We start from the raw sequence: 24,968 nt of genomic DNA on the forward strand, positions 1-24,968 counted from the left end.
AGTCCATCTAAGGTAAATGGCAAAGGAGCCAGAGGGGTAGAGGAAATTTGATTTTTCTTTTGACATTGTTGAAAATGAAAATGAGGCTCAGGGAATCAAACATGATGAACTATTTTTCAAGGTTCTTTAGGAAGTAACAAGGGATGTCAATAAAGGAAAACCTGTAGATGTGCTTTATCTGGATTTCCTGAAGATATTTGCCATGGTTATTACACAAAATAAGAGCTCATGGTGTGGGGGCAAAATATCAGCATGGATAGAGAATTGGTTAGCTAACAGGAAGCAGCCAGTAGGAATAAATGGGTCATTTCTGGGTTGGTAAAATGTGACAAGCGGAATGTCACCTGACGGGATTGAATGTATGACTCATTCAGGTAGAGAAGTAATTTGTGAAGTGGATTTAAGGAATCTGCAAAATAATTCCAAATAGAGGTGTAGGGTGGCATGTGGCACAGTGGTTAGCTCTAGGACTGCGGCTCTGACGACCTGGGTTTGAATCCCGGCCCTGGTCACTGTCCATGTGAAGTTTGCACAATCTTCCCATGTCTGCGTGGGTTTCAGCCCCACCACCCAAAGATGTGCAGGCTTGGGAGATTGGCCATGCTAAATTGCCTCTTAATTGGAAAAAAAATTGGATACTCTAAATTTATATTTTTTTAAAAAGCAAAGGTGCTCACTGCACAGTCGCACAAGGCCAGAATCGCACACGGGTCCCTGGCGCTATGATGCAGCAGTGCTAACTGCTGTGCAACCATGTCACTCTTTTGACTGTCCCTTTACTGTTGCTGGGTCAAACTCCTGGAATTCCCTCACGAACCGCGGTTCAAGAAGGCAGCTCACCACCTTCTCAGGGACAATTTGGGATGGGCAATTAGTGTTGGCTTCGCCACATCCCATGAAAGGATAAATAAATAAGAAAATTTCAGCTTGAAGATGGGCAGCACGGTAGCATGGTGGTTAGCACAATTGCTTCACAGCTCCAGAGTCCCAAGTTTGATTCCCCGTTGGGTCACTGTCTGTGCGGAGTCTGCACGTTCTCCCCGTGTCTGCGTGGGTTTCCTCCGGGTGCTCCAGTTTCCTCCCACAGTCCAAAGATGTGCAGGTTAGGTGGATTGGCCATGATAAATTGCCCTTAGTGTCCAAAATTGCCCTTAGTGCTGGGTGGGGTTACTGGGTTATGGGGATAGGGTGGAGGTGTGGACTTGGGTAGGGTGCTCTTTCGAAGAGCCGGTGCAGACTCGATGGGCCGAATGGCCTCCTTCTGCACTGTAAATTCTATGATTATAAATTCTAAAATGAATCTATGTTTCTGTCACTGGGCGGGGCTTGGAGCGCCCTCGGACTTCCTGACCCAATGATCGCGCACGCGCACTGCAGCATATCGCCCTCAGCAAGACGGCGGCCGCTAACTTGGGCCTGTTGTCAGAGAACCGCAACTGCAGCCCGTTGTTTGCAAGCGCGGATCATTAGCTTTCGGGGTTCTGGGCCTACACCGGGTGTTTATGAAGCCTCTCAACCAGCCGCCAGTACTATTGCTCCCCGCTCGCCTGCAGTTTCTAATTCTGAACGGCGAAGAATTTCTCACCAACATCACTCCAGTATCGGCACTGCGCATGCTCTCGATCACCATACCAGGGCGTGATTGACAGCTGCTATGGTAAGAGGGGACGGGACTGGATAACCGAGCGGGAGCGGCTGGTCCTCCAACCAATCGGAGTGAATGAGGGGCGGGGCTGAGCCCGGAGCTCCCTCATTGGCTGAAACTCTGCATCATTTTGAAAGCTGGTTTGTCTCAAACCCCAGGAGAAAACTGGACCTTTCTGTTTGTGGCTTTAAGCAGCCGAAACCCTGTGGGTGTGGAGCAAACATTTCAACATTTGTTACTGTAATGTGGCAACAAGTTGAAATAATCCGCAAAAAATTGAAGGGCTGATTTACTAGGCAGACAGGGAATGTCACCATGAGAATAAGGAGTCTCTGGATTCAGTTGGTGGACAGGCAGAAGGGTTAGAACAACAGAGACTATGAAGGAACAACTGAGGAATCTTTCTGACCAATTTAATATTAATAATCTTTATTGTTACAAGCAGGCTTACATTAACACTTCAGTGATGTTACTATGAAAAGCCCCTAGTCACCACATTCCGGCGCCTGTTCGGGTACACAGAGAGAATTCAGAATGTCCAAACCACCTAACAGCACGTCATTCAATTTGCAATCAGTTTGGAGATAATGCTGATATTTTTCATTCCAAAACACTTTGACTTAAAAGAAGCCAAATCTTGAAAAGGCAATGTCTTTTGTTTAAATCATCACTGTGCTGTTCAGTGGAAATGATTAACTTCTCTGCTCTCAAGGGTGTTGGAACAAACATTGTCAAATGTTCACAACTGTGTTGACTTTACGTAACTTTATTTTCAGATATGAAATGAGTTAGCACAACGGCTTCACAGCGCCAGGGTCCCAGGTTCGATTCCCGGCTTGGGTCACTGGCTATGCGGAGTTTGCATGTTTTCCCTGTGTCTGCGTGGTTTTTCTCCGGGTGCTCCAGTTTCCTCCCACAGTCCAAAGATCTGCATGGTTAGGTAGATTGGCTATGCTAAATTGCCCTTGGAGTACAAAAAAGATTAAGTGAGGATGGAGGTGTGGGGATAGGGCGGAAGTGTGGGGATGGGGCGGAGGTGTGGGTTTGGGTGCGGTGCTCTTTCCAGGGGCCAGTGTGGACTCGATGGGCCAGGTGTACTCCTTCTGCACTGTAAATTCTATACATTCTATGAAACACCATTTTAAACTTTGTATTCTCAATTCTTTTGGCAACTTTTTCAGCTTTGCCCAAATTTGTTTTGCCCCCCTCTTTCTTCAGGCCCTTTTCTAACTGACTCAAATAAAACAAAAGAAAAATAAAAGTAAAACGATGAGCTTTCACAAGTAACCCAAAGCTTCAACCTTCCAAGACCAAAAAGGGTTAAAGAGGATGGAGCTTCCAAAAGCTTGTGAAATCCAATGCAGAACGTTAAGGCTCAAGTTTAACTTCAGAGAATCTGACTTTTCACTGCCTGTTACAATTGTACAAATAAATTGCAATTCATACTTAAAGATTTACTTTCACTCAGTAATTATGATGTCACTTTTCTCAGCACAGACTCTTTAGATTAAATAGCAATTGTTCACTTTGGGTGGCACGGTAGCACAGTGGTTAGCACTATTCCTTCACAGCGCCATTGTCCCAGATTTGATTCCCGGCTTGGGTCACTGGCTGGCCGGAGTCTGCACGTTCTATCCGTGTCTGCGTGGGTTTGATCCGGATGCTCCGGTTTCCTCCCACAGTCCAAAGATGTGCAGGTTAGGTGGATTGGCCATGACAAATTGCCCTCAAGTGTCCAAAAAAAGGTTAGGTGGGGTTACGAGGATAGGGTGGAGGTCTAGGGATGGGATGGGGGCATAGCCTCAGGTAGGGTGCTCTTTCCAAGGGCTGGTGCAGACTTGATGGGCCGTATGGCCTCCTTTTGCACTGCGAATTCCATGATTCAATGATTATTGGACAATCGCGAGTCAGCCTGAGCCTATGGCCACTCACCATCTGTAACCGGCACAATGGCATGTGATTGACGGCAGTCCTGACCAATAGAATGAGAGGGATGGGGCTGGAGGACCGACAGATAACGGCTGGTCCTCCAACCAATCGGAGTGAATAAAAGGCGGGACCCGCTCTAATTCAAGCATGCGCACTGTGGGTAATGGCGAAGGGGAAGGGCTATGTCTTCAGATGCGAAATCGGTAAGAGGCGTTTAACAATATGAAGGAAGCGGCAGATCGCGCGGGTGGGCGGAAACATTGTGTGAAGTTGTTGTAAGTAGTAAACCTCGGAAATGAGTTTCTGGGTCATAGTTTGTACCGAGCGGGACTGCAGCTCCTCCTGTTCAGCTCGGGTTAACGACCGCCATCTTTATTGGATGTGCATCTCCTTTGTCCAGCGATGCTCAAAGAGTAGGAGGAGCTTGTTCCCCATTGTTCAGAATGGAGACAACTTGTCCATCAAACTGGATTAGTCTTTGAGTCCCAATGTCTTATTGATGATGCAGAGATGGAAAGAAAAGGAAGCCAATCCTGGTCTCCAGATTTAACTGTCTTATTGGACATCCTGCCCCATGTGTCCAAAGCTCTGCAGCTCGGTTCAGTCACATGAAGACCCAGGGCAGAAACTGATGACAACAAAGTTCAGTGTGCAGCAGGGAGCATGAGCGGTCATCCTGGACCAGGGAGCAGCAGGACTGACTGCGATGGATTTTGGAAACTCCTTTCACAGGGGATTAGAGCATGAGACATAGGAGCAGAATTAGGCCACTTGGGATCTTTCTTGTGATTGTCCTCTGGACGCTTTCCAGGGCCAGCAAACCCTTCCTTAGATATGGGGCCCAAAACTGCTCACAATACTCCAAACGGGGTCTGACCAGAGCCTTCTACAGCTTCAGAAGTACATCCCTGGTCTTGTATTCTAGCCCTCTTGACAGGAATGCTAACATTGCATTTGTCTTCTGAACTGCCGACTGAACCTGTACGTTAACCTTAAGAGAATCGTGATTGAGAACTCTCCAGTCCCTTTGTGCTTCTGATTTCCTAAGCATTTCCCCATTTAGAAAATAGTCTATGCCTAAATTCCTCCTTCCAAAGTGCATTACCTCATACTTTTCCACATTGTATTCCATCTGCCACTTCATTTCCCACTCTCCTAGCCTGTCCAAATCCTTCTGCAGCCCCTCTGCTTATTCAATACTACCTGTTCCTCTACAGATCTTTCTATCATCTGAAACTTGCAACAGTTCCTTCTTCCAAATCATTAATGTATGTTGTGAAAAGTTGTGGTCCCAGCACAGACCCCTGGGGCACACCATTAATCACCAGCTGCCATTCTGATAAAGACCCCTTTATCCTCTCTACCTTCTGCCAGTCAGCCAATCCTCTGTCCATGCCAGGATCTTACCCTTAACACCATGGGCTCTTAACTTATTTAACAGTCTCTTCTGCAGCATCTTGTCAAAAGCCTTCTGGAAATCTAAATAAATCACGTCCACTGGTTCTCCTTTGTCTAACTTCCTTGTTACCTTCTCAAAGAACTCTTAACAGATTTGTCAGACATAACCTCCCTTTGACAAAGCAGTGCTAACCCAGTCCTATTTTACCATGCACTTCCAGCTACTCCACGATCTCCTCTTTAATAATGGACTCTAGAGAGCAGCACAGTGGCTAGCACTGGGACTGCGGCGCTGAGGTCCCGGGTTCGAATCCTGGCCCTGGGTCACTGTCCGTGTGGAGTTTGCACATTCTCCCCTTGTCTGTGTGGGTTTCACCCCCACAACCCAAAAGATGTGCAGGTTGGGTGGATTGGCCATGCTAAATTGCTCCTTAATGGACTCCTAAAATCTTATCAATGACCGAAGTCAGGCTAACCGGCCTAAAATTTCCCATCTTCTGCCTCCCTCCCTTCTTAAACAGCAGTGTTACATTAGCCACTTTCCAGTCCTCTGGGACCCTTCCTGCTTCCAGTGATTTCTGAAAGATCACCACCAATGCCTCCACAATCTCCTCCAGCTATCTGTTTTAGAACCCTGGGGTGTAGTCCATCCGGTCCAGGTGGTTTATCCACCTTCAGACCTTTCAGTTTCCACAGAACCTTCTCCTTAGTGATGCCACTGCACTCACCGTTTGGAGGAGACCTCAATTCTGTACTGTATTTGAAAATGAACTGGTCCAAGCCTATTCAACCGCTACAAAAAAGGTTGAAACTGACAGACCCCCTGATTTATTTTCTGCCCCACATCCTGACTCCTGCTAAGGGGCCTGTACATAACTCCCATCAGGGTCTTTTTACCTTTGCAATTCTTCAACTCTACCCACAGAGATTCTATGCCTTCTGATCCTATATCGCTCCTTGCTATTGATTTAACTATGACCTCTGGCTGTTCACCGTCCCCCTTCAGGATGTCCTGTGTTCGTTCAGATTATAAGCGCAGGATTTGCACACAGCAAATTCAAACCAGGAGGAATGTTTATCTTTCCTGAATTTCATTTCTGGACTGACAGGGATGCCTTTGTAAACTTCTTTCACAGGGACTTAGAAAAGGATTTGCAGACAGGAAACTCACAACCGATCCTCACATCAAATTCTGACAGCACCATTCGGGTTATCAGGATCTGGATGTTATCGACCTTTGTGTGTAAGCATTGAGTTCAGATCATTATCACTCACTGTGTAAAATTTCTTCCTCATATCTCCCTGTAGATCTTGCTCACAATCTTAAATCTGTGTCCCATAATCCTTTTACAATCTGCTGATGGGAACAGATTTCTTTATCTTTTGCCGGGTTTGCTGTTGTCGTTTCTGGTGCCTGGGTCGTACCGGGTGGTCCGTCCGGTTTCATTCCCTTTTTGAGTATTTGTAGCGGTTGAATAGGCTTGGACCAGTCCATTTTTGGATCCAAAGCGCAATTGAAATCACCTCCAAGAATCAATTGATGTGTATCCAGGTCTGGGATGGATCCCAACAATTTTTTTACAAATGACACATTATCCCAGTTAGGGGCATAGCCATTCACCAGCACCACCAATGTACCCACCAATGACCCACTGACCACCACGTATCTCCCATTCGTGTCCGCAGTGACCGGAAGAGGGACCCCTTTATTGATTAGAATTGCAGCACCTCGAGCCCTTCATCAAAGCCCGAGTGAAACACTTGGCTCACCCCACCGCAGTCTGATCTGATCTCTAACCTGCAAGTGAGTCTCCTGCAAGAACACCATACCAGCATTTAGATTCATTAGAGAGCGAAAACTCTTGACCTTCACTGGTCCACCCAATTCCTTTAAGTTCCAGGTGACCAGCCAAATCAGGGGTCTCCCACCTCCCTTCCCCATCATGGGAATCAGCCATTTGGGGCAGCACATAGCACAGTGGTTAGCTCTGTTGCTTCACAGCTCAAGACCCCCAGGTTTGATTCTCGTTTTGGGTCACTGTGCGGAGTCTGCACGTGTCTGCGTGGGTTTCCTCCGGGTGCTCCGGTTTCCTCCCACAGTTCAAAGATGTGCAGCTTAGGTGGATTGGTTACGCTAAATTGCCCCTTAGTGATGAAAGGTTAGGTGGGGTTGCTGGTTTAGGGGGATAGGGTGAGGTGCGGGATGGGGTGCTCTTTTGGAGGCTGGTGTCGACTCGTTGGGCCGAATGGCCTCCTTCTGCACTGTATGAAATTTCCACCGTGAGGGACTATCCATTAAATCTTCAAAAAGTACAGGCCTAGGCTCCACCCAAGATGGCCGCCACACACTCCCTCAGATTAAAACAAAAATAGTTCTATAGTCGTCATCAGCGAGCTAAACCCCCCCCCCCCCCCCCCCCCCCCCCCTCCCTCCCCATTTCCCGCCAATGCTCCACATAGACCCAGATTGCATGAAAACCCACCCACAGTCTCTGGACAAAACTGGTACACTGGCTGCAGGTTCCCCCCCCATCTTACTCCCATTCACCAGCTTGTTGCTGGTGGGGCAGCTCCTCTCAGGACAAAAATAAAATGAAAACAATATTGCCCACCTGGAGGATAAACATATTTCAGAATGCAGTCCCTTTATTAGCCTTAATTTCCAAAGGTGTCTCCCTCTGTCCCCCCCCCCCCCCCCCTGATATATACTTTGTGCTACCTAAAGAAAATCTCCCTTCATCCCCACACACAAACACGTGTTTCTATCAGACAATATCAAAGACTAAATACAGGAAATCACAACACCCATCCCACCCCCAGGAAACGTAGATCTTGTCCAATACAGATAACTGGACCCCAGTCCATGTCCTGCAAGCCCGGCTCCTACATCTTGGTACATCCTCAATTGGATAACTGAGTAAATCCCTTCCCACACTCAGAACATGTGAATGGTCTGTCGCTGGTGTGACTACGGTGATGAATCTCCAGCTCACATGGGGATCTGAATCCCTTCCCACAGTCCCCACATTTCCGCTGTTTCAGCATGCTGCTGGTGTCCTTGTCCCTCTCCATGTTTGACGCTCAGTTAATGTCGTGTCCCAACAGAGAGCATGTGTACGGTCTCTCCCTGCTCTGAACAGTGTGATTTTTTTTTTCAGACTGGAACACTCTCACTCGAGTCGAGTGTGTGTTTCGGGGGTTTTTCAGTCACGCTGATCTTTAAAATCTTTTTCTACAGACAGAACAGACAAACATTTTTGCTTCCACATTCACAGACCAATGATATTCAGGTCCTGATGAATGGAGTGACTGTTAAATCTTGATGTGAAGTTTGATTTGAGTTTCCTTCTGTAAATCCTCCCCTTGTTATTAAATCCCCCAGTAAAAGGAGTTTACAAAAGTCTGCACGGTGGCTCAGTGGTTAGCTGAGGACCCGGGTTAGATCCCGGCCCCGGATCAATGTCCGTATGGAGTTTGCACAGTCTCCCCGTGTCTGTGTGGGACTCACCCCCACAATCCAAAAAGATGTGCAGGGTAGGTGAATTGGCATCGCTAAAATTACTGGGTTACGGGAGAACGGGTGGAGGTGTGTGGCTTGGGTAGGGTTCTCTTTCCAAGGGCCAGTGCCGACTTGGTGGGTTGAATGGACTCCTTCTGCACTGGAAATTCTGTAAACCCCTTAATTGGGGAAAAAATGAATTGGGTACTCCAAATATACATATTTTTTAATTAAATAAAAAACAAAAGCCATCACCGACAGCCCAGGATAGAAATTTTGAACAGACCATTCTAGTTTCGCTGTAACATTATTCCCCGTCCCACACACTCTCCCTCCTCCCTGGGCTGAAATCCAAACCCATCTTGCCATCTGCACCATTTCTTTCCTCCACTCCCAGTTTTCTCCCTCCCTCTCCTCTGCCTGGGTTCAGTTCTCCCACTCCTGTCTGCAGACTGACAATAAAATCAATAGTTCTTATTGGGGGCTTGGGGCCTCCAGCGGGTATTTGTGAATCCTCCCCGCCCACCTGCCAGGGTTTCCTTCCTTGCCAGAGATCAGAGTCCTCATTGATGACTTGAGCCCAAATTGGAACCAAGCTAAATTGCACAGCGGTTAGCACTATTTCATCACAGCGCCAGGGTCCCAGGTTCTATTCACGGCTTGGGTCATTGTCTGTGTGGGGTCTGCACATCCTCCTCATGCGTGGGTTTTCCTCCAGGTGCTCCGATTTCCTCTCTCAAGCCCCAAAAGTCATGCTTGTTAGGTGAATTGGACATTCTGAAATCTCCCACTGTGTACCCGAACAGGCACCACCGGAATGTGGCAACGAGGGGCTTTTCACAGTAACTTCATTGCAGTGTTAATGTAAGCCTCCTTGTGACAATAAAGATTATTATAATTCAAGGGGGGGGACAATTTCATGCAGATTTGCGGCTCCACAAAGTGTTTCCAACTCCTCCCACCCTTCTCCTGAACAGGTTGACGCATTTATTTGTCTGACTAAAAGGATGGTCACTGGTGGCACAGTGGTGCAGCGGTTAGCACTGCTGCCTCACAGCATCGGGTTCGATCCCAACCCCGGGTCACTATCCATGAGGAGTTTCACATTCTCACCACGTCTACGTGGGTCTCACCTCCACAACCTTGAGATGTGCCGGGTAGCTGGATTGGCCATGGCAAATTGCCCTTTAATTGGAAAAAAATAATCAGTTATTCTAAATGGTCTCTTTCCTAATGTTCACAATTAAAGGGGTGGGTTCCCCAGGAGGTGGCTGACATTTCAGTGGACGGTAAATTAATAATGGACAGAGATATGTCCCGTGTTCTTGTATGGCATTTGCTAGATATATTATTTACAGTTTGTAGTAAAGTATTATTTCTCTCCTAAAACAAGACTGTAGCTACGTTATAGATTTCCAGTCATCTCTTCCCTCACAGGGTTGTTAGTCTTTGGATTTCTCTTCCACAGGGACCAGTTGTATCTGGGGGTCATTGAATATATTGAAGCACACGTTTGACAGATATTTTATTGTCGATGGAGTTCAGGGTTATGGGGAACAGGCAGGAAAATAGAGAGAAAGCTGAGATGAGGAGGGATTTCTTCACTCGAGGATGTGGTGAAGCTTTGGAATTCTGTACCCCAGAGGAATGTGGATCCTCAGTCATCAGATGTGTTCAAGACAAATAATGATAGGTTTCTCGATATTGAAGATATCGAGGGATATGGTGATCTTGTGGGAAAATGGTCCTGAGGTAGATCAGCCAAGGATCGCATTGAATGGTTGAGCAGACTCAAGTGGGCCAATTGGCCTACTCTTGCTCCTATTCTAATCTCTGTGTCCTGGTCAGGAAGCAGTGAGCTGAGCTTGGATCTGTCGATCAACATGAATCCGCACCTTCGGGAGAATTGGGAGGGTAAATATTAGATACAGCGGAGTGAGAATGGAGGGAGATTGTGTGGGATGGAGATTCGCAGCTTTTGGAGAACTAGAGGAAATAATGTTCCTTAGGAAGTAGTATTGTCTGCTCTGAATTCCTAACTCATACCAACAATGATGAATTTTGTCAATTGTTTTTGAAGGATATTGGAAGAGGAGGACTTACAGACAGAAATCTCAAACATCACGTCTTGATGTGACAAACTCACTCGATTCCTTCTGATCTGAATATCATCGGGGCAAAGGAGATATTTTTGTGTGACCTGTTGGCTTCCAAAAGGTTTTAAATGTGAGTGTGACATGAAAAGCACCGAGACCCACACAACACACACCCGAGTGAGAGTGTTCCAGTGAACTGACTGTGGAAAGAGCTTTGACCAGTTCCGCAGCCTAAAGAAACATCACGCCATTCACAGTGAGGAGAGACAGTGCACATGTTCTGTGTGTTGACAAGGCTTCCGCTGATTGTCCAATCTGGAGAGACGTGAGGAGACCCAAAACATGGAGAAACCGTGGAAAGGTGTGGACTCTGAGCTGGAGGTTCATCGACGCAGTCACACTGGGGAGAGGCTGTTCACCTGCTCTCAGTGTAGGAAGGGATTCACTCGGTTATCCAGCCTGCAGACACATCAGCGAGTCCACACTGGGGAGAGGCCATTCATCTGCTCTCAGTGTGGGAAGGGATTCAGTCAGTCAGCCACCTTGCAGACACATCGGCGAGTTCATACTGGGGAGAGGCCATTCACCTGCACTCAGTGTGGGAAGGGATTCATTGATTCATCCACTCTGCAGAGACACCAGCGAGTTCACACTGGGGAGAAGCCAATTACCTGCTCTCAGTGTGGGAAGGGATTCACACAGTTATCTAGCCTGCAGGTACACCAACGAATTCACACTGGGGAGAAGCCATTCACCTGCTCGCAGTGTGGGCAGAGATTCCGTGCTTCATTCCCTCTGCGGAGACATCAGCGAATTCATACTGGGGAGAAGCCATTCACCTGCTCTCAGTGTGGGAAGGCATTCAGTCATTCATCCACCCTGCAGAGACATCAACGAGTTCACACTGGGGAGAGGCCATTCACCTGCTCTCAGTGTGGGAAGGGATTCGGTGATTCATCCAGCCTGAGGAGACATCAGCAAGTTCACACTGGGGAGACGTCATTCATCTGCTCTCAGTGTGGGAAGGGATTCAGTGATTTTTCCACCCTGCAGAGACACCAGTGTGTTCATACTGAGGAGAGGCCACTCACCTGCTCTCAGTGAGGGAAGAGATTTATTGATACATCCACCCTGCGATTCAGTGATTTTTTTTCCCATCCTGGAGAGACATCAGTGGATTCACACCGGGGAGAGGCCATTCATCTGCTCCCTTTCAGAATGGATTCATACAGTTACCCAATCTGCGCAAGGGATTACATGGAAAAATAGAATATAGGAGCAGGAAGTGGCCATTTGGCCCTTCGAGCCTGCTCCACCATTCATCGTGATCATGGCTTATTATCCAACTCAATAGCCTAATCCTGCTTTCCCTTCCATAAACTTTGATCTCCTTCGCCCTAAGTGCTATATCTAACTGCTTCTGCCATATGGCAGCACAGTGATTAGCACTGTGGCTTCACAGTGCCTGGGTCCCAGGTTCGATTTCTGGCTGGGTCACTGTGTGGAGTCTGCATGTTCTCCCCGTGTCTGCGTGGGTTTCCTCCGACTCGTCCCGAAAGATGTGCTGTTCGGTAATTTGGATATTTTGAATTCTCCCTCCGTGCACCCGAACAGGTGCTGGAACGTGGCGGCAAGGAGATTTTAACAGTAACTTCAATGCAATGTAAGCCTCCTTGTGACAATAAAGATTATTATTCTTGAAAATGACGATTTCGAGTTCTTTTTGCTCTCAGTCTGGTATCAGTAAAATTACCAAGTCAGATTTATAGGTTAAAAATCTATTTTATTCCAAGCAGCTTGCAAGCTAGACTCGCTCTGATAACACAGGACAACAACACAGTCCCTGAGATTCCCAGAGCAAGTGAGAGACAAAGGGGCAAAGCACCTCGTTTTCATATACATTCATGTAGCATCAAGTTTCACATACACATGACCAAATTACACACAACCAAATAAGGCAACGGTGGCAAATGCAAAGCTCCCATAGGCTTTCCCCACATCCCTTAACCCTGAGGCCCCTTTCACCAGTATCTCCTACAACAAAGAAATGGTCCCAGTGGCTGCCCATCCCGCCCCCCTCTTCCTGCCTTGAATCCCACTTGCAGGCTGCACATTTTCCCCAGCATAAACTAGAGATCTTTACAAAGTCCGCTAACCTAACTCCTTATTCTACTTTAGTAAAATTTTACTCCTAACTACCCATTTCCTCATTCCCTCCTTTTATCATTCTATGATAACTACTATTCCGCCTCCTAACCAACATTCCCTTTCGCTACCTGCCGATAACGGGATGCCGGTGGCGTTGTGGCCGATGCATTGGGGTAATGTCTGGGTTACGCTACACCTCCGTTCAGTGCAGGTGGAGAACAGACATGTTATATTTTCTTTCACCTCTGCCACGGGGGTCTCTATTGGTAGAGAAATGTTTGGGTAGGTATTCCCCCTGATGGTCAAAAAGTGTGCTAACAATTCGCCAGACCAACAATAGTCCTGTTGCTGTCTCGGTCCAAATTTGGATTTTGGTTCGGCATACAACTTCCAGTGTCCGTTATAAACATCCCCGGGTTAATAACCTGTATCAATGTCTGTCTGAAAGACCGTCCCACAATTCATTACATTCCGTACATAAAACACCTCATCACATTTTTACAGCCACTGGCTCTCCGTCCGGGTTCCTTCTGGTTTGATGGTCGCCAGTAAGGGGATGTCATCTTGGTGATTGGTGATGGGCCGAGTCTATTGGCATCATCCGAGCCATAGTCCTCTTACAACACATATTAAGACATCCAATGATTATACAGTATACAATTATAATAAGTATTATCAATCCATGCATAAGGTAAAACCCCATGACCGAGCTATGAGAGCTGACTCTGAGCTGAATCCTGTTTTAGGGTTTATATCCCCCTTCTAGTTGTACTGACTAGCAGATATCCCAGATCCTTGTCATTTGTGTGTACATGTCGTGATTTGTAAACTGTGCACGGAAATCAATTGTAAATTCATCCATCTCGCAGACCAGTGTCGATAGATCCTCAAGTCCAATCACTGAACCACAGCTGTCGCTGCTCAGGGAGGCAACGCAATAGCTATATCCGTGTGTTCCACTACCCCCAAGGCATCTGCCTGCCTTGGGGTAGCAGCACCGTAGAAGCTTCATGTACCCTAGAAACAGCACACATCTCAGTCCATCAGCGACCAAAAGGGTCGTTTGTCCATCAGTGGCTGTTTAGAAAGTGCTTTCCATTTCTCATTGGAATGGTAAATTATGATATCATGAACTATCCACTGATTATCTTGCTTTATTAATTTCCGAAGCTTCAATCGATCCTGTTTCTATTCCTGACTTCCTCACACTAACGTCTAACATTGGACTGAACCGTGTAGTCTGCCAGCCCTGGCTTACATGAGACAATAACTCCGTTTTCTTCAAATCCCTTTTGTCCGTTATCATTTCCCTTACAGCATGAAGCATACACTTGCCATTATTTGTTTGTTTTTCTACTTTGCAATAACACCACTTGCACATTTAATACAGTCAACGTTTGGGGTTACAACCCAATTGAATCCATACATAACAGTCCCTAACAATTTACAGGACATTTTGTCTGTGATATCTATTACACTCTCCATTGCAATATTGTCCGCTGCATTGGTTACAAATTTCCCGCCGTGGCATCAAGCTGCCAAAATTATTGTCATTTAAAATGCAGGAGTTCCTCGTCAGTTGCTGCTGTCGGCCGAGACCCTTAATAACTCCACCGCGTGGTACATACCCCGTGGAGATGACAGATCATCGATCAGCTGATGTCCAGTTAGAGATGTCTGACCGGAGGTTTCACTATTCAGTAATAATTTGATATTTTGATTTGTTTCTAACCCGTGAGGTTTTTCCTCCGAATTCTGTCATTTAATTCCCTCAAATATGTAGCCAGTTGTATCACTAGTTTCCACCCCCCCCCCCCCCCCCCACCCCCCATACAGTCTAAAACATTCTTCTCTGGAGTGTAGTTCTCGTTCTTCGTTTATATCATTTTTGCTTCATCTGAAAACCAAATGAACAGGTCAAAGGTGGAGACTATCTAGACTGTACGCAGAACAATACTTTTCACTGTACCTCGATAATAAATCAAATCCAATCAAAGAGACCGTTTCTTACTCGTCTTCAGATTGAACAATGAGCCGCCTTAGAATTTATTCATTCATGGGAGGTGGGCGTCACTGGCTGGGCCAGCATTTACTGCTCATTCCAATTGCTCTTGAACTGCGTGTCTTGTGAGGCTATTTCAGAGGGCACTTACAAATCAACCACAACATTGCCGTGGATCTGGAGGCATGTGGAGGCCAGGCCACGTAAGAAGAGCAGATTTCCTGAAAGACATTAGTGAATGGGTTTTTACAACAATCAACAGTGTTATCAGACTTTTAATTCGAGACTTTTATTCAATTTCACCATCTGTCAAAGGCAGATTCGATCCCAAATCCCCAGAGCATGAAATGAAAATCGCTTATTGTTACAAGTAGGCTTCAAATGAGGTTACTGTGAAAAGCCCCTAGTCACCACATTACCGCGCCTGTTCGGGGAGGCTGGTACATTAACCTGGGTCTCTGGATTACCAGCCCAATAACAATACCATTACACCCAATGCCTAGCCTACATATTCTTGACAGAATATGATGTCTAATGTTGTGTTCTGTGCGACTTAGGCAGAACGATGATTTATTAATGTACACGTGGTAAGGTCATGATCAGAATGCTTTACAGACCAAATTATCACAGAGTTGCATGAGACTCCCTTGGAACTATCCTTATGTGTGACTGGCCTCATGTATACCTTACAACCTTCTGCTGGTAGCCGGATGACACCTGATTGATGCCTGACACCACCTACTGGTGGGAGGTAACACTGCTGAGTACATGCAATATTATCTACAGGCTTATCACCACATCTCGTAACTTCTCAAAATTATCGAGTAATTTATTTTTTCAAACAAATTCTGATAGCTCTGCAGTTTCTGGAAACATTTTGGTTGATCATGTTATTTTTTAAAATAAAGATCTAGTCTTGACAATATAATTACCCAATACACCAATTCACTAATGATGAATGTTCACAACTGAATAATCATTAATTTAATTATTGTTTTTTGATGTGAAATCAATACATAGTTAATATAGAAAAGGTACAGAAGGTGTAATGGCTGCAGGAAGCCACATGTTAAGAGGTGTAAAAGGGCTTCCTTGACCTTGTTACTAATGACAGTGAATATACTATGAAAATAACAATTTTAAAACTAAATGTGATTACACATGGTACTTACAGTTTCCTGCATTACAACAGTGAATATGGTTCAAAAGTACTCCATTGGCTTTAAAACACTGTAGGAGGTCTAGTGGTAGTGAGAGATTTTATAGAAATATTTATTCTAATTGTCTGCAAACTTAGATATATTATACTCTGTGTCCTCACCAAAATCATTGATGAAGACTGAGTCTTAATTTTGTGTAATAACCACGGTGTTGACACATTTTGAATACTCTGTGAACCTCCAGACACACCATAAGCACAATTATTTGTTGTAAAACACAGCGAGTTGTTGTGATTTGTAATACACTGTCTGTAAACGGTGGTCGAGCCTCATTGGACTGTCATTTGATATATTCCAAAAAAGAAAACAAAATAGTCAAAGTCTGGGATTAAATGGGTCTGGCACAGGGAAAATGGGCCAAATAGACTAATCCGTGCTCTAGGAGCCTTATGTCTCTGTAAAGCGAGTGGTAATGACCTGGAACCTACTGCCTATGAGGGTAGGAGATGCAGAGATGACAGAAGGATTTCAATGGGAAAGTGACAGGCACTGAGAGAAATAAACCTGCACAAATTTGGGGAAAGAAAAAGGCAATGGACAGACTGGCTTGCTCCACAGAGAGCCGACACAGTCTCAGAGGGCTGAATGGCCCTATTCTCCACCCTCCAGAAGCTGTAATCTCAGGAGAGAAATTCAACTACTCCAGTCACTCCAACTAACTGGAGTCCCTTATCCCTGGTGCGATTCTAGCACAATGGTTAGCACTGTTTCTTCACAACACCAGGGTCCCAGATTCGATTCCCGGTTTGGGTCACTGTCTGTGCGGAGTCTGCATGTTCTCCCCGTGTCTGTGTGGGTTCCTCTGGGTGCTCCAGTTTCCTACCACAAGTCCCGAAAGATGTGCTTGTCAGGTGAATTGGAGATTCTGAATTCTCCCTCAGTGCACCCGAACAGGCGCAGAAGTGTGGCAACTAGGGGATTTTCACAGTAACGTCATTGCAGTGTTAATGTAAGCCCACTTGTGACAATAATAAAGATTGTTATTATTGTAAATGTCCTCTGCACCCTCTCTAAGAACTTCACATGTTTCTTAAAGTGTGAGGCCCATATCTAGGGTTCCATTCCAGAGGGATAGAATTAAAAAGCACGGAGGAAATGTTCAACTTGTTTAGAACCAGGGTTAGACTACACTGGGAGCACTGACAGCATTGGTGATCTCCATTTAGAAAAAGGAAATAGAGGCACTGGATAAGGTGCAACAAAGATTCATAATAGACAGAACTGAGAGCATTTAACACTCATGATGTGGAGATGCCGACCATCAGGAGCAGAGAGACACAGAGAGATCTGGGCGCGCAGGTCCACAGATACTTACAAGTGGCAGCACAGGTGGAAATGGTGGTGAAGAAAGCACATAGCATGCTTGCCTTCATAGGACGGGGTATTGAGTATAACAGCTCGAAAATTATGTTACAATTACACAGAATGTTGGTTAGGCCACATTTGGAACACTGTGTCCCAATTCTGGTCACTGCACTACCAGAAGGACGTGGAGGCTTTGGAGAGAGTACAGAAAAGGTTCACCAGGGTGTTGCCTGGTATGGAGGGTATTAGCTGTGAGGAGATATTTAATAAACTGGGATTGTTCCCCATAGAGAGACTGAGGGACGACCTGATAGAAGTTTATAAAATTATTAGGGGTACAGACAGGGTGAACAGTTGGCGGCTTTTTCCCAGGGCGGAAATGACAATTACAAGGGGGCACAAGTTCAAGGTGAGGGGGGAAAGGTTCAGTGGAGATGTGCGGGGGAAGTTTTTTTACACATTGGGTGGTAGTGGCCTGGAATGCTCTGCCACGTGAGGTGGTTGAGGCAGATACGTTAGTGACCTTTAAGATTTATCTGGATGGGCACATGAACAGACGGGGTATAGAAGGATACAGGCGGTTGGTTTAGATAGGACACGTGATCGGTGCAGGTTTGGAGGGCGGAAGGGCCTGTTCTTTGTTCTATACTGGGCCCTGGTGAGGCCGTATCTGGAATATTGAGTGCAGTTTTGGTCTCCTTATCTGAGGAAGGATGTTCTTGCTCTCGAGGAAGTGCAGAGCAGGTTTACCAGATTGATTCCTGGGATGGTGGGACTGACGTATGAGAGATTGAATCAGTTAGGATTGTATTCGCTGGAGTTCAGAAGAATGGGGGATCTCATAGAAACCTGTAATATTCTAACAGGACTTGACAGTGTAGCTGCAGGAAAGATTTTCCCGAGGGTGGGAGTGTACAGAACCAGAGGTCGCAGTCTGAGGATACGAGGTAGACCATTTAGGACGGAGATGAGGAGAAATTTCTTCAACCAGAGAGTGGTGAGCCTTTGGAATTTGTTACCACAGGAAATAGTTGATGCCAATACATTAGAACATAGAACATACAGTGCAGAAGGAAGCCATTCGGCCCATCGAGTCTGCACCGACCCACTTAAGCCCTCACTTCCACCCTATCCCCGTAACCCAATGACCCCCTCCTAACCTTTTTTTGGTCACTAAGGACAATTTAGCGTGGCCAATCCACCTAACCTGCACATCTTTGGACTGTGGGAGGAAACCGGAGCACCCGGAGGAAACCGACACAGACACGGGGAGAACGTGCAGACTCCGCGCAGACAGTGACCCAGCAGGGAATCGAACCTGGGACCCTGGTGCTGTGAAGCCACAGTGCTAGCCACTTGTGCTACTGTGCTGCCCACATTGTATGTTTTCAAGAAGCAGTTAGATACAGCACTTAGGGCGAAGGGGATCAAAGGATCTCGAGGGGAAAGTGGGATTAGGCTGTTGAGTTGAATGATAAGCCATGATCATAATGAATGGCGGACCAGGGGCAAAGGGGCAAATGATGGGGACTTCCGATAATGGTGGGCGGGAGGCAGCCACACAATGGAGGGCTCCCATCTGGGAACGGCATTTTCGGGGCTTTAAGCCCGGTCCCAGGGTCCACTGAGGTGGCAAAAGCAGGGAGAAGGCACAGAGGAGGCACAGTGAAGGCACAGTAAAGGAAAATATCGAGGGTGAGCAAAAAAACGGCCGTAAAAAAAACAGCTGAAGGTCCGTCGGGAAGTGGAAAGGTCACCACGGGGTCACCAAGGAAAATGGAGGCTGGAGCACCAGGGGAGGCCGCATTGCTTACGGCTGAAGAAATAACTAAGGTGATGGCTGCGGAATTCGAAAGGCAGTTTACAAAATACATGGAGACAATGAGGAATTGAGATGAGAGAGGTTTTGAGTGTGCTGGTGGAGGAGGCGATTTCCCTGGTGACGATGGCGGTGGCGAGTGCAGTGGCGGAGCTGCGAGAGCAAGGGGAGGCACTGAAGGAAGTGGAGGAGACATTATTGTAGCACGCTGATTAATTTACCTCGATGGGGAAGGAGATGCGGAAGGTGATGGAGATTAACAAGGATCTGCGAGGAAAAATGGAAGAACTGGAAAACAGATCCAGGCGACAGAATTTGAGGATTGGGGGGCTGCCCGAAGGAGTTGAAGGACCGAGGCCGACTGAGTATTTTGCTGAGAAATTGAGAAATGGCCAGCGATGCTGGCAAAACTATTGGAGGAGGGGGAGGATCCCTCCCGATATGAACTGGATCGGGCTCATCGGTCGTGGAGGCCTGTACCAAGGCGAATGAGCCGTCAAGGGTAGTGACTCTGTGCTTCCGTAGGTACAGTGTGAAGGAGAAGGTCCTGAGCTGGGCCAAGCAGAAGCGGGTGGTGCAGTGGGCTGGAGCTGGTATACGTGTATACCAGGACTTTACGGTGGATCTGGCGAGGAGGCGGGCTGCCTTCAACCGGGTGAAGTGAGCACTGTACATTAGCAAGGTGCAGTGTGGCATTGTATATCCAGCGAAGCTGAGGGTTACTTACAAGCTCAGGGACTTTTATTTTGGAACGGCGGAAGCAGCGGAGGGGTTTGCGAAGGCAGGAGGACTGTGGCAGAACTGAGAAATTGAGAAATGGCCATGTGCCGATGTAACCTCATGACTGTATTTTCTTCTTTTTTGTTTCACTGCGTGCGGGTGTAGGGGCTAAAGGAACCAATGATGTATATATTTGGACAAGGGAAGTGATGGGACTTTCACTCGAAATGAGGGCTCTTTGGGGTGTAGGTGGATATGCGGGGTTTGTGTGCTGAAAGGGGATTTCTGGGCTTTCCTAGGGCCGGGCAAGGGGGAAAGGGACCCGGGCGGGGGCCTCCACGCTGGCCGGTTTAAGCCCGCCAGTGAACGGGAGTGAGGTGGGGGAGGGGCTGCGGCCATCGGAGCCTGGCAGAACAGGGTCCGAGTGGTCTAGCCGGGGTGGAAAGTTGGGGGGAAGGAACCAAGGTTGGGGGAGGAGTTTTACAAGAGGCAGTGGACGGGAAGGGTTGGAGAGGGGGGGTTATTTACAACACTTGGGTATCATGTACGGTACTCTTTCAGAGGTTGGATGGCGTTGAATGGACTCTATAGGTTAATGGTGACCATGGGCGGTCCCAGACTCCTTTTTCTTTTTCTCCTTTGTCTTTTGTTTCCACCGTGGGAGGATTTGTTTTATTGGATGCTTACATTGACAGGTGGGCCATTGTTTGGGGTGGTGGGAGGATGGGATCGTTGGTATTGTTAAGGGGATTGATTTTGTATTTGTTACCGTTTACTGTCTGTGGGTGGGGTGTAAATTTTGAGGGAAAATGTGAAAATGGAGAATAAAAACATTTTTTTAAAAGGGGCAAATGGTTTCTTTCTGCTCCTATTTTCTATGTTTCTATGTAACCCCTTCCCACACAGAGAGCAGGAGAATGGCCTCTCCTCAGTGTGAATTTGTTGGTGTGTCTGCAGGCTGGATAAATCACTGAATCCGTTCCCACACTGAGAGCAGGTGAATGGCCTCTCCCCAGTGTGAACTCGCTGGTGTGTCTGCAGACTGGATAACTGTGTGAATCCCTTCCCACAGAGAGAGCAGGTGAATGGCCTCTCCCCAGTGTGAACTCGCTGATGTCTCTGCAGGATGGATGAATCAATGAATCCCTCCCCACACTGAGAGCAGGTGAACGGCCTCTCCCCAGTGTGAACTCGCTGATGTCGCTGCAGGCTGGATAAATCACTGAATCTGTTCCCACGCTGAAAGCAGGTGAACAGCTTCTCCCCAGTGTGAACTCGCTGGTGTGTCTGCAGGCTGGATGACTGAGTGAATCTGTCCCCACACTGAGAGCAGGTGAACGGGCGCTCACCAGTGTGAACTCGCTGATAGATCCGTAGGTTGGATAAATCACGGAATCCCTTCCCACACTGAGAGCAGGTGAATGGCCTCTCCCCAGTGTGATTGCGTCGATGAACCTCCAGCTGAGATGGGAATCTGTATCCCTTCCCACAGGCCCCACATTTCCATTGTTTCTCCATGTTTTGGGTCTCCTCGTGTTTCTCCAGATTGGACAATCAGTGGAGTCTTGTCTACACACAGAACATGTGCACTGTCTCTCCTGACTGTGAATGGCGTGATGTTTTTTCAATTTGTGTAACCTGTTGAAGCCCTTTTCACAGTCAGTTCACTGGAACACACTCACTCGGGTGTGTGCTGTGTGGGTCTCGGTGCTTTTCCAGTCACACTCACGTTTAAAATCTTTTGAAGCCGACAGATCGGACAAACATTTCTCCTTCTCGCCGATGATATTCAGAGCCCGATGATATTCAGATCAGAAGGAATCGAGTGAGTTTGTCACATCGAGACGTGACGTTTGAGATTTCTGTCTATAATTCCTCCTCTTCTGATATCCTTTAAATACAATTTACAAAAGTCATCATTGTTGGTACAGGATAGAAATTCAGAACAGGCAATTCTAGTTCCTATGGAACATTATTTCCTCTCTCATTCTCCAAAAAGCTGTAAATCTCGTCCCACACAATCTCCCTCCATTCTCACTCTGCTGTATCTAATATTCACCCTCCCAATTCGCCTGAAGGTGCTGATTCATGTTGATTGACAGATCCGAGCAGAGCTCACTGCTTCCTGACCAGGACACAGAGATTAGAATAGGAGCAAGTGTAGGCCATTCGGCCCACCAAGTCTGCTCAACCATTCAATGCGATCCTTGGCCGATCTACCTCAGCACCATTTTCCCACACCATCCTCATTAGCTCCCAATATCTTCAATATTTAATGTTATGGGCCAGGGTTTAGAGAACACCAAAGTATATCATGGAGTTCACCTGACCCACAAATTTTCATAGATTATGGGGAGCACAAGGGCCAATCTACCTCAGCACCATTTTCCCCACACGGTCCCCATATCCCTCGATATCTTCAATATCTAGAAACCTGTCAATATTTGTCTTGAACATACCTGATGACTGAGGCTCCACATTCCTCTGGGGTAGAGAATTCCAAAACTTCACCACATCCTCGAGTGAAGAAATCCCTCCTCATCTCAGCTTTCTCTCTATTTTTCTACCTGTTCCCCATAACCCTCAACTCCATTGTCAATAGAATATCTGACAAACTTGTGCTTCAATATATTCAATGACCCCCAGATACAACTGGTCCCTGTGGAAGAGAAATCCAAAGACTAACAATGCTCTGAGGGAAGAGATGACTGGAAATTTATAACGTAGCTACAGTCTTATATCACAACACGAGAAATAATAATATATTTATTTTATTACAGAACTGTAAATAATACAGATGCACCATAGAATGCATTCTTTCTGGTTGTATCACAGCTTGGTATGGAGCCTGCTCTGCCCAAGACCGCAGTAAACTACAAAAGGTCGTGATTGTAGCCCAGTCCTTTACGCAAACCAGCCTCCCATCCATTGACTCTCGCTGCCTCGGAAAGGCAATCAGCATAATTAAGGACCCCACGCACCCCGGACATACTCTCCTCCACCTTCTTCCGTCAGGAAAAATATATAAAACTTTGAGGTCAAGTGCCAACCGACTCAAGAACAGCTTCTTCCCTACTGCCATCAGATTTTTGAATGGACCTACGTTGTATTAAGTTGATCTTTTCCCTGCATCCCAGTTATGACTGTAACATTACATTCTTTAGTCTCTCCTTCCTTCCCTGTGTACTGTATGTGTTATCTGTATAGCATGTAATAAACAACATGTATACTAATACATGTGACATTAATAAATCAAATATATCTAATCTGTCCCATAAAGACTTCCGGTTGTAGCTACGCTGAGCTAAGTCGCACGTTCGGCAGCACCCGTCAGAAACGGACTTTTGGGCTCTTTTGAGGGGCCCCAATGGCAATTGTTTGACAGTTCCCAGTGTGGGAAGGTGACAGTACGGTTCCCCCAGCACTGTATGGATTGGACCAGGAGTGGAGCAGTCAAAAAAGTGATTTTGGTGCAGCGAAATGTGGGAGGGAAGAGAAGCAAGATGGCGGCGGGTGGAGACCAAGCAGCATTGGCATTTTTGTCGCAGGAGCAGCAGGAGTTCCTCAGACGCTGCTTTGTGGAGCTGAAGGCAGAACTGCTAGAGCCGATGAAGGCGTCGATCGACAAGCTGGTGGAGACCCAGAAGCCCAAGGGGCGGCGATCCGGGAGGTGCGGCAAAAAGCCTCAGAGAACGAGGGTGAGATCTTGTGCCTGGTGGTGAAGGTGGAGGCGCACGAGGCGCTGCACAAGAAATGGCAAGAGAAATTTGAGGACATGGAGAATAGGTCGAGGAGGAAGAATCTCCGGTTTCTGGGTCTCCCTAAAGGAGTGGAGGGGTCCGATGCCGGGGCATATGTGGTCACGATGCTTAATACGCTGATGGGCGCGGGAGCTTTCCCGAGGCGCCTGGAGCTGGATTGGGCTCATCGAGTCCTGGCGAGGAGGCCCAAGGCCAATGAGCCGCCAAGGATGGTGATGGTGCGGTTCCACCGCTTTGTGGACAGGGACTGTGTCCTGAGATGGGCCAAAAAAGAGCGGAGCAGCAGGTGGGAGAACACAGAGATCCGAATATACCAGAACTAGAGCGCGGATGTGGCCAAGAAGAGGGCCGGCTTCAATCGGGCTAAGGCGGTTCTGCATCGGAAGGGGGTGAAATTCGGGATGCTGCAGCCAGCGCGATTGTGGGTCACATTTCAGGATCGGCACCACTACTTTGAGACGCCAGAGGAGGTGTGGACCTTCATCCAAACTGAAAAGTTGGACTCGAGCTGAGGGTTTGTTGGGAGGGGGTGCCTAGAGGGGTTACTGTGTTTTAGGGGATGTTCTATTCTGTTTTCTTGGGGGCTGGGTGGGGTTGGGCGAAATGGTTCAATGTGAGGGCTGTGTGATGTGGGCGTTGGGTTTGGAAGGACACGGCCCCGCGGGGAGGGGGGGGTGTTGGAGGCTCGGGGATGGGGAGTTGAGACAAGGCCGCAGAAAGGGAGCTGTGCCAGAGAGGGCGGGGCCAGTTTGGATAGAAAGCACAGGCTTTTTCCTGCGCTGGGGAAGGAAGGGGGCGGGGCTGGGGGGAAGGGCAGTGCTGGAGAGGAGCGCCTCCTGATTACCAGGGGGAGGTGGAGGGATTCTCACACTGGGAGGTCGATGGAATGGCGGGAGAGGCCGGGGTCAGCAGGAGTCAGCTGACTTACGGGTGTGCCATGGGGGGAGCAATACAGCTAGAGGAGGATCTAGCTGGGGGGGGGGGGGGAAGGGGGGAACTGGGTTGCTGCTGCATTGGCCAAAGGGGACCTGGAGTTAAGAGAGAGAGTCGGGGGGTGGGGGTCCGCCGCCTGGGGGAATGGAGGGTGCGGGAGGGGCGGGTGTGTGGCTGGCCTAAAAAGGGAGATGGCTAGTCAGCGGGGGTGAGAAGCCCCCTGATCCGGCTGATAACTTGGATTGTGAGGGGCCTGAACGGGCTGGTCAAGAGGGCCCGGGTGTTCGCGCACCTAAAGGGACTCAAGGCAGATGTGGTTATGCTCCAGGAGACGCATTTGAAGGTGACAGATCAGGTTAGGCTGAGAAAGGGGTAGGTAGGGCAGGTCTTTCACTCGGGGTTAGACGCGAAGAATAGAGGGGTGGCGATTTTGGTGGGGAAGCGGGTGTCGTTTGATGCGCTGAACATTGTGGCAGATAATGGAGGTCGGTAC

The 24,968-nt window shown here is 47.5% G+C and overlaps 1 protein-coding gene across 1 annotated transcript in view; it reads left to right on the plus strand.

Annotated features, from left to right (window-relative positions):
• The first annotated feature begins 3,720 nt into the window (after positions 1-3,720).
• The window catches only part of LOC140419273 (uncharacterized), a 48,587-nt gene continuing 27,339 nt past the window's right edge, over positions 3,721-24,968 (plus strand). The window contains exons 1-3 of the mRNA XM_072503113.1: positions 3,721-3,777; positions 6,109-6,215; positions 10,552-11,628. Of these exons, the coding sequence (XP_072359214.1) occupies positions 10,910-11,628 (719 nt within the window). The 5' untranslated portion in view covers positions 3,721-3,777; positions 6,109-6,215; positions 10,552-10,909. The remainder of the gene's footprint in view (positions 3,778-6,108; positions 6,216-10,551; positions 11,629-24,968) is intronic.

This window comes from Scyliorhinus torazame, chromosome 5 (assembly GCF_047496885.1).
Source record: "Scyliorhinus torazame isolate Kashiwa2021f chromosome 5, sScyTor2.1, whole genome shotgun sequence".
In the NCBI taxonomy this organism is placed as follows: Eukaryota; Metazoa; Chordata; class Chondrichthyes; order Carcharhiniformes; family Scyliorhinidae; genus Scyliorhinus; species Scyliorhinus torazame.